This window comes from Odontesthes bonariensis, chromosome 22 (genome assembly GCF_027942865.1).
Source record: "Odontesthes bonariensis isolate fOdoBon6 chromosome 22, fOdoBon6.hap1, whole genome shotgun sequence".
Lineage (NCBI taxonomy): Eukaryota > Metazoa > Chordata > Actinopteri > Atheriniformes > Atherinopsidae > Odontesthes > Odontesthes bonariensis.
In genome coordinates, this window is record NC_134527.1 from 19709625 (window position 1) to 19720307 (window position 10683).

Consider the following 10683-nt stretch of genomic DNA (forward strand, 5'->3'; position numbering starts at 1 on the left):
CATGAGTCACCAGATATACTGATAAATGATTAAATATCCCATTTGAAATCAGCACAGTCACAGTTAGGGCAGCAGAGGAGTCGCTCCTGCTGGGTCCATTCACTGGGAGGGGATGGGTGTGGCATGTAGCAGCATACCACTTGTCCTTTCCATCCTCATTAAAGTCATTTTCACTCTTGCCAGTGGCTCTCTATGCACCAGCAAGCTTTGGATGAAATCCAAAATAAATCTTACTGTAGGTCTGGGAGGACAAGTTGAGATCTGTACATGGGAATAGTTGCACTAAGAAAACTGCTTATCCTTAAGGGTAAATCTGTTGCACAGATCCTGTCGCAGCACAGTAACTGTTTTGAAAATGTTGATAGGCCCAAAGCACCAAGCGCTTAGTATCCATAGACTCGTGTTATATGGAAACTGTCTTTTGTTGTTAATTAAAACGAGTTTGTGAAACGATGTTTTTGCTGCTACGGCTGCTAAAACAAACATTATTCTGCCTGGTTTATGCATACATTTTTACTATTCAGAATATAAACACTTTAGTAGTTACCCTGTTTTGGCTTGAAAACTCTTCCTACAGCAGCTACAAATCTATTTTAGCAAAGTAGTCAGATTTTACTGGAAGAGACTTGCAAGTGATTTTGAACTCTTACTTTCATGAAGTTTTCATAAGGACTCTTAAACCATTTCACTTATTTTCAAGGTACTGCACTGTCTTACATCAGCGTACGTATTTGACATGTTTGCAGTGTGCGAGGCAGGAATGAATATATCTTTTAGTTGTTCCAAATTGCTGACAAAATACCTACCTCTTTAGTCTATGGTTTATTCGCTTCACTAGACTATAAATAAAACCAAAATGCAACCATTTGCAAATCATTTGCAAACTTATTGAAAATAGAGATTGATTGAGGTTTTTTTCTCAATGTAAAAAAGCAAATAATTTGGGGATTTCATCCTCCGTGGGACATAATATCATTGAAAGATTCGGCTAATATGGAGAAATCTGTATGCAAGGAGAAAAGACTTAAAACTAAAATCAGATGGTTGTGATTTTCAGGCTGCATTGCAACAAAAAACAAAAACAGACTCAACTCTGTAGTGGATGAAAGCATGGGCTGAGAAGCTCCTCTGAACGTAGTTTGTTGTACACGTGTGTGAAATAAAACTCAACCATGTAAAAAAGAAAAATGCAGAGGCAGGAGTCGGGAACAACTGATTACCTACAGAGAGTGAGGCAGGTCCTAAAGAGTCATCTAAATAGGACAAAGTGTGAGCCATCTACACATATGCCCAGTCAGTTGTGAACACCAACCTGACCAAAGGAGGAAATAGAAGCCACTGATATCAAGACAAGAATGCTCCTCACAGTACATGGAGAGTTTCACCCCAAGCCCAGCATCCTGATACTGTACACTAAGTGGAGGGAGGGAGACTGGGTGATAATGAATGTCAGAGCCACTATCCACGATGAAACGATAAAGGTCAATGATGAGGCTATTGACAAGCCTCATCATTGGCTTGAAAATGCTGGTCTGAAAGACAGCAGGGAGTCAATAATCATGGCAGCTCAAGAAGAGGCCTTAAAGATTAATAAAATAAAAATAATCCTAGATGGGACCCCAGGTGTAGGCTGTGCAAACTGGTCTCTGAGACAGTCCAGCACATAGTTGGAAGTCCCAAAGTAAAAAAAATTGCAGTGTGGTGGACAACAAACGGTAGAAGAAAGCAGTAGTTGTGGATTTCGCAATCCCAAGCGACAGCAACGTCATGAAAAAGGAACACGAGAAGCTATAAAAAATACCGAGGGCTGATACTGAGTAGAACCCTCAAGCTCCCAGGCCTCTTGTAAAGGATCCCAGCTTGAAATGGTGACCGCCCACATGGGGGTGATTTGGAATGATGTGATGGTATGAGGTAGAACTTTGTATGGGACTGATTTCTTGTCCCCGTTCCCACTTGATTTCTAAGTATACCACCACTCCTGCAGGTTTTGTGTTTAGTCCTTCAGGTTCCCAATTGCAATGCACCTTCTTGTGTGCATCATAAACACGCTGCTATCTATAGCAACAAAAGGAAACGACAATAAGGAAAGGTCATGGTCATGCTTATTGTTTTTTTTCTTTGTTTTGTTGTTCATACATTACATCACATTATTACATTACACTTAGCTGATGCTTTTTATCCAAAGCGACTTACAGCTATTTAGATACAGGGTATTGGTTACAGCCCCTGGAGCAATGTGGGGTTAGGTGCCTTGCTCAAGGGCACTTCAGCCATGGATAGAGGTGTAGGGAGAGGTAATGGCGGGATTTGAACTTGCAACCCTCTGATCTTAAGTCCACCTCCCTAACCACTAGGCCACGGCCTCCCCCCTGACAATATTTGTCTTTTCACGAAATACAATATGATTGAACATTAGAGAACAATGTTTTGGGTTCAGATTTGCTTTAAAAAGTGAGAATGGATTCTACAGTAATCTGATCTACTGCTGACTCACCTCTCTTCCATTTCTTTGCCACCTTTTTCCAGGTATGTATTAGATCACTGGTGACTGACACGCCACATCAAGCTTGAACAAAATTACTAACATGGCTCTGGAATTAATTGATCAACAAATACTGTTGTATGACCAGATTCTGTGGAGAAGTTAATGCCAGAGGATTCAACTACTGATTCAACTGTGTCTTTGAACTCGCTCTCAGTGGTCTTTTTTTCTTCTTGCAAAACCAACCTCTGTAAATATTTGCATGCCGTGCCTGGCAGCTGTGAGAGACTGAGAACACCTTGAGACAAGCCTGTTATGACTTTCAGACTTCTTACCACATGGTTGCCCCGCGGGAGTAAAACTGTTTTTAATTATCATTGAAAAAAGATAATTCAATGTACTAATGCCCTTCTTGTTTTGTGAATCTTTGTGTTGTGCCTCCATTTGTTTACTGCCTTTTATAGAAGAAAAGCTGCTACACATATTCCAGGAAGCACTGACTCACATTTACATTTACATTTACACAGGCAGTGCTTTTCAGTGCACTCTTAGATTCCATTTTCAGAACAAAATAAGACGGAATGAATAGGTTACAACATATTTAACGCTCAAACATTTACTTTGCTTTGCAAACCTTTTGTTTATAATGGCATTAAAATTCTATTTATAACATATTCCTTCTTATAACAATGTTAAACATTTAGAATTTGTAACTCTTTAAGAAGATTGTATAACAATGTGTTCTCCAGTTTATTTAAATGATGTCACAAATGCTGGATTTCACAACATGTAGCTATATTAAGTCATAAGTATATTAGTCTTGCAGTTTCTTTCTTCCTGTCCCACCTCGGTATGAGCATGTGCGGACACCTGTGGTAGTGTGCAGAGAATCTGTGTATACCTGTATAATCTGTGAGCACCATGGGCTGCATCATGTGTTCCCAGCTGGTTGACTTATGGACTGTGAGGGCGAGAAGGACCGGCCGCAGGGCCGTGGAGCTCACCACCTACCCACAGATGCTCCAGGGAGGTTACCACAGAGTGACAGGCCTCCACTACATGTCCTCTTTCTCCGATGCCGAGGATTGCTGCGATGACACCAGCTCAGGCAGCTCGCTCACATTGGACTGGCATGCTGATGGCTGACACTCAACCAAGATTTGCTATTGTACAATGTGAAAATAAAGAAGATGCTGCATGCAAAGGATGTGGTGTATTTGAAACAAATGGGATGATCATGCATGTTTTCTTTGAATTGTGTTCCCTTTACCATAAATTTTACTTTCTTAAGACAAAGGAACAAGAATACACACGTTTTGTTTAAAAAACTCAAAATAGAAAATAACATGGTACATTACTTTAAGTGTTTGGGTTTTTTTAAAACCGTTTTCTATTTGAACTTTGCTACTGTCACGTTTGGTGGTGTGCGTGGCGGGGAGAAGGTAGGAACCGGATGCAGATTTTCAACAAAAACTTGATTTATTTCCAAGAGAATTCAACAAAAGGCACGGCTGAGCCGGTATACAAAACCTAATCTATGAAAAACTTGGCAAAAAGAAAACCTGACTAGAACTGTGAAAAAACATGGCCAAAACTTAACATGAACAACCTTACTTGACTTGGAATCAGTGACAGTGAGGATCTGGCAAAGTGCATGGGAAACCTGGAAACTAAATGCTGAAAGGGGTGATTGGTGATGGAGTGCAGCTGAGGGGAGAAAACGGGTGATGTGAGTGAGGCAAGAGACACTAATGAAAACATGGCAAAAAACTAAAGACTAAACAGGAACTTAAACCTTAACAAACCTAAGACATGACAGAAACATAAAACTTGACCAGAACTGTAAAACATGACAACTACATTCACTGGTGGAGACTGTATTTCTTAAATAGTGTACTTGAAAATAATTGCTGGTTACTACATGAATTAAGGGGTTTAACTTATCAAAGTAAAAAGTATTAAACCCAAAAGTGATTAGACACATAGTATGCTGTACAGAATTTCAGATCATAAGCTTTCTACATTGTTGCTGTTTAAATGAGCATGTGTACTAATATAACAACTATCATCATAATTTTACATATAAAGCGCAAATGGGATACTTTTGCATTATCATTCTGAATTTTGACACTTTTGATACGACCCCAATTCGAACAAAGTTGGGATACGATGTAGAGCGTTAATAAAAACCAAATGCAATGATTTACAAATCATTCACAATAGAACATAGAAAACATGTATTCTGAAATCCATTCTAAATTTGAGAGAGAGAGTGAGACTGCCTCTTTAATGTGGTCTCTTTATACCCACTCATGTCACTTGCCCGTTGCCAATACGCCTAATTAGTTTTCACATGCTCCTCAAGTCATTTTCTTTTCAGTAACATTTTCAGTTACATTTCTAGCCTTTTGTATTCCAGCCCTCGTCCCGACTTTTGTGAATGCTGCCATCAAATTAAAGTTTGGGGTTCACCCTCTAATTTTTATGTACTTTCACTTGAGTAAAAATGTAAACAGAACTCTTTTTGCTTTGTAGTGTTTAAATTATCAGTATTGTGAAGGTTGTAGTTTATGTTTGGAGCTGCTGAGTAGCATTTTCTTTAAACTGTTAGGTACTGTTGGGTTGTTTAATCAGTGCGTCGTTTTCTGAATCCTGTGTATAGAAACAAAGATTTTGTCATTGTATATTTTGAATTTGAAATGTTATTGTTTTACTGTGTGAAGTCCTAAAAGTACATTGGACATTGAAAAGTTGGAGAAAATTGAAATAGTAAATAATTAAAACTAGACTTAAATTGAATTTGTCTCTAAGTTGAGAAGCAGTCAGTAGCATGAAACAATATTTTCATGAAACTGTTTGGCATCGAATGACGACAGGTTACACTGTTGAGCAATTAAAGCACCGAGTAGGTACTCCACCTGACTATATATCGCAATGGAAAATTTCCGTGTTTTGTAACCTACTTCACTGCCCATGTTTTGCCAGCAGACTCGCATGAGGTAATTTTCTTAGTATAATCCCTGCAAAATGTAAAAGTGAAAAAGTGTTGGCTCCAGAAGTCAGACTCTGTGTCACAGTGAGCAATGGGGATAGTGCATGGTTTGCCAACAGCACAACACACATCTGTTACCGATGATTCATGTTGCACAAAAGGCTTACCCTAAACTGTTCAAATTCGGGTGGGCTGGAAATGTTTCTAAGGGGATGTGGATGATTCTGTGACAGACATTTTTATCCTTTGGCATAAAACCTCTCTGTGATTGTTTTACATCAATTAGTCTGAATGTTTGGTGATTTTTCCATTTCATTTCAGTTACTCACTGTGGCTGTTTTGCTTCTCTTTTGAATTTTGGATTTCCCAAAATGGTCATTTGACATCCAAACACAATTTTTTATACAGAACGTTAGGCCAGACACTCCTTATTCCATCCATCACAATAAGACCTTTCAACCTCTACATTTGAAGAAATACCTGCTCAGAGATTGGCTGTACTGGGGTGTTTAACAGTACTTTGGTTCTAGCCATTGGCAGGGTATGACCTTAATACACATGATGAAAATTTTAGGGAGGGAACAGTGAGGAGGATTTTTGCAGGGACGAATAGGAGGGGTGTGGTACACAGTTTACAGCACCAAAGGATGGCAGAGGACATATCAGAGGTGAAGTTCTATTTCATCTGGGCCCCTTTGATTCCTACTTCCTCTAAAAATCTTTAAAAAATATTGCTAATTCATCAGGAGTAATCAATGAAAAAAGACATATATTTCATTCATTCTTTTGTTACTGTATAATTGAGTTCCTCCACTATTGCGCATACATGTGAAATATGGCCGCGGGAAGGGCTTTCCTGTTCAGTCTGGGAAAAGTCATGAATGAAACATTTCCGTTTGGTTCAACTTGTCATCATGACTTGTTTTAGTGGGAGGAGGCATCACCGACTGTAGGCTACAAAAAGCTCTCCTTACAGCCTCACTCTCACTTTCAGCAGCGCACCAACTTCGGAGACCCTCTTTGATTACACAGCGGCGCATTGTGAAATTCCAAAATGCCAATCATGATAAGAAACCAGGTTTTCTCCTGTTTTGTCTTTTACGCCGTTCTGCTGGTGATAAAAATGTACGCTCTGGCGATCATAACGGGACAAGTGAGACTGCGTAAGAAGGTGAGTGATTCAGACGAGCAGTTGAGAAAGTTTAGGAAACAAAGAGAGCATCTTTAATTTTTTGTGCGTTTGTGGACTGATTCATTTTACATTAATGCATTTGTTTGTTCTTTTTTCTGAAGGCTTTTGCCAACCCTGAGGACGCTTTGAGACACGGAGGTTTAGAATATCACAGAGTGGATCCAGATGTGGAAAGATGTAAGAGGTAAGAGAACACAAAGTTCAATTCTGTCAGGACATGCTTTTATTTTGAAAAAATACTAATTTACAAACCCAACAAAATCAGTAGTGAAGACATAATAGTCATAATGGTTTTATACAAGTCTGCAAAGATAAGAAAAAAAAAATCATATAGTGTTAATTCTATATTTGCTGCTAAGGATGATTCCCACTTGGTGGCATATCCCCACTAAGAGGGCATTTCCCCGTACATCACCACCTTTCCTCTAGCAGCCTGTGAACGAATTTGTTTAAACTTGTCTGAAAACATCTGTTAAGAAAAAAAAAATGGAGAGAGCAGATGTTTCTCTGCTCGTAAATTTTCGTCTTGACGTCTTCACACAGTAAGGTCTGCAGGCCTTGTCAGCTCACTACAAAGATATATAGTTTCTTAGAAAGGTTGACGTTGCATGTGACATGAACTGAATCAGTTGAAACGGATGTAGACAAATTATCGAATCTACAGAATTGCTCATACAAGGAATCCCCGTGCCAGACCCTAACCTAATCCTAAACCCTGACAGAGAAGTCAAAATGTGAATGAATCACTGCATGATTGAGAAATACTATTTCATCATTATCCTTCCTGACAACACCACGGAAATCAGAGTGTACAGAGTACATTGCCGGAGCTCTCAGTTAACAAGTTTGTTAAAAATGCATCAACAAAAAGCCATATTAAATGACAGTGAACAAGAACTTGCCTTGTTTTTGTTTTTTAACTATTTATTTAAATGCCCCTTGTATCTTTTGCACTTTTCCAAAGGCTTTTCACGAAAGTAATTGAAAAGAACTTACAGAAACCCTCCTGCACCATGCCCCATTTAAACAACAATAGCCACAAACAATTGAGACAGACCATCTCAGTTGCTACTCAGGGTAGCTTTTAATTAGGAAAACCTGCCAGACTGGTATCGCTCTGTAACTGCCCCCCAGAAACTCACTATTTTTCTGAGCAAATTGCTCTTTTTGCTTTCAATGGCACATTGACAACAAACTCCACAGGCCACTTACATGGAACTTGTGAGATAAAATTGCTGTCTGAAGTACACCTCTATTCGAGCAAATGTTTTTCCTTTTACTGAACGGACAAACGTTCAGGTTCTGACTTGAAGCTCATACAAAGAACGAGAGAAAATGCATGCTGAAACAATAATGACCTCCACTCAACTCTCTGCTTCCTGAGAGTTAAAAGCAAGCAAGACAAGCCGAGCAATTTAATTTATATTCTGTAATTTTTCTCTCTTTTAGGGCTCATAATAACGACTTGGAAAACATCCTCCCCTTCCTCTTCCTGGGTGCCATCTACTCCCTGACTGGACCTTCACTGTCAGTGGCCCGCATTCACTTCCTTGTATTCTTCATGGGCCGTGTTCTGCACAGCGTTGCCTACGTGTTGGCCCTGCAAGCACCAACCCGCTCTCTGGCCTACACTGTTGCACAGATACCCTGTGTTTCCATGGCTGTGCAGATCCTAATGTCAGTCGCAGCATATGCCTAACGATCCATAGACGACGGACTGAACTTGAAATGCTGTCAAAATAACACTGCAATGACTTTGATTAGTGACGTGTCAGAGAAAGCAGTTAGAGGCCCCCCAGTGGTGCTCTGGGAAGATAGTGGGAGTGCAATATAAGGTGTGTGATTACACCAGTGTTGATTTTTGTGAAATTCAATCAGTATGACAGTATCTTAAAATGTATTTAAAGTTTGATATTTAACACCATTCACCGTACTTGTGTATTGAAGATATAAATGAAGGTTGTTGCTCATTTTAAAACTCACTGGCAGTTTTAGATTTGAAGCCACTTTGGAATACTTTCCAGCTGAGCTGCACTGCATGTTTAACCCTAACCTCTATTTTTGTTTACACACAACACAGACCACCACTATCCTCATCGTGGCTTTGTCTGTTTCCTGTATGGGTATTCCATCTGTTGAGTTAAAATTGTTTCAGTGCTATATTCAACAAAAGCTTTACTCATCCTGGTTTTGTTTGTTGAGGTGCAGAAAGATTTAACATTCTCACCTGATACTCCTCCTGTGTGAGTGAAACTCAGACTACTTTTAAAGGAAGAAGAAAGAACTGAAAAACCATGCAACAGTCTGCAGGGAAAGGCTCTCATATGTAATAATCTGTGAAAGAGAAATACTTTGAGGCTCTCTTATTTATTGTTCTGTTACAGTCATGTTTTTGACTCAACTGAAACATTTTTCTAGTTAATAAAACATTTAAAAAAACCAATCTGGCCCAATTTATTTACCTGAAAGTGTGCTCGTTAATAATTTAACAAATCATTGTTGAGTTTGCCTCATCCTGCAGAAGCTGGCTTTCAATGGGATGGGGCCCCACTTTGTGTGCGAGAGTGAGATGAGCCAGAAATCCAAGGCAAAATTCCAGCATTCCGCACCTATTGCGTAAGACTTTGTGGTGTGCTGTGTTCACAGCCTGAGGGGCCGAGGAGGTGGCAGGAAACCATATACGTACTCACGGACACTGCAGTGCTCAGCCTTGCATTCAGACTGAGCACAATTGCTATTTGTGTGACCATTCTGAAATGTTTTATTTCCATCTGTCAGCTAGCTTCTGGCTCCTTTGTAACCTGAAGCAACAATTTTCCACCTCTAAAAAAATATGATCCCCAATAATCCTTCAGGCAATTTTGACAAAGCTTGAACTGAGAGCTGGAAAAAGAAGAAACAGCAAACCCGGAAAGTGGGAGGACTGGAAAATCCTTTGCTTTGAATGATTTGGCATTAACAATACATATAATCTGGGTGAAACATTATGCTCTCATGCAACGGATAGGGGTGTGTCTACATGCTGTGAAAAACTAACTTTGTGGTCGTTTCAACGGGCCTTTCCCCTCAGGGTAAAAGGAAAAAAGGTTCATGACCTCCATCCTATAATTTTAGAGAGCACACAAAGTCCTATGCTGTTCGTCTTGTGTATTTCATGTTCATGTGCTAGATCGGGTTAAATAAAACCCTCTTACATAAGCTTTATCTTTATTGGCTGCTTGTTCCCTGTCCGGAGAACTGTTTATTTTGGACTAGATGGTCCATTGTTCAGGGGCTGCAGGCTGAACTGTAGGAAAGAAAGTGAGAAACAGCTTCATTTTACACGTGAGAAATTACTGCAAAACGAATGTTTTGACAGTTTTCTTTTTTTTTTTCAGCAGCTCCATCAATATTTACCCCCACCTTGTGGCCACACATGGACAGCACAGCAGCACAAGAGTTCAGGTGTTTCCAATTGTCACACTCTAGTTTAACAGATTTCCCTGCACAATCACACCTTAGCTCCTTCTAATTAATCTGAACAGTAACACAGGTGGTGCTCGGTAAACCTTTGACTTTTTCACATTTTGTTTTTGTGTAATAAGTAAAAAACCTGTGAATTAGAGGGGCAACTATAGTTTGATCTGGTAGAAGTTACTGTGCCTGAAATCCCATTTGTCATGCTTGTGGAAAACATAGTTCGAAAGTCAGGTCATTTAGCATTTTAAAAGTGATTTTGGTTGAATGGGTATAAGTTATTAAACAGGCTGGTCAGTAGCTTGAACTTAAAAATCCAGTTCAAAATATAAAACAATGTTTGTTTCATAAAATTTGTTCAATCTTCGCAGTTTGAAGTGTTTTAAAGAGTTAGTTTTCTAAAGATGGTGATCTTTTATGAGGCACTTTAGTACCACAAAGACAATATTAAGCTGCTCCCAAGGGGAAGCAATTAAATCCTGACTTTTATATCTTTAGTCAGCAGTGAGCACACTTTTTCATATTTTGCCAACATTAGCAGAAATATGCATCTGCTGG

The 10683-nt window shown here is 39.4% G+C and overlaps 1 protein-coding gene across 1 annotated transcript; it reads left to right on the forward strand.

The window, feature by feature from the left end:
* The first annotated feature begins 6445 nt into the window (after positions 1 to 6445).
* ptges (prostaglandin E synthase) lies at positions 6446 to 9867 on the forward strand. The gene is made up of 3 exons (XM_075455290.1): positions 6446 to 6648; positions 6771 to 6853; positions 8119 to 9867. The coding sequence occupies exons 1-3, from the start codon at positions 6532 to 6534 to the stop codon at positions 8366 to 8368; spliced, it is 450 nt and encodes a 149-aa protein (XP_075311405.1). The 5' UTR covers positions 6446 to 6531; the 3' UTR covers positions 8369 to 9867.
* Positions 9868 to 10683: the final 816 nt, after the last annotated feature.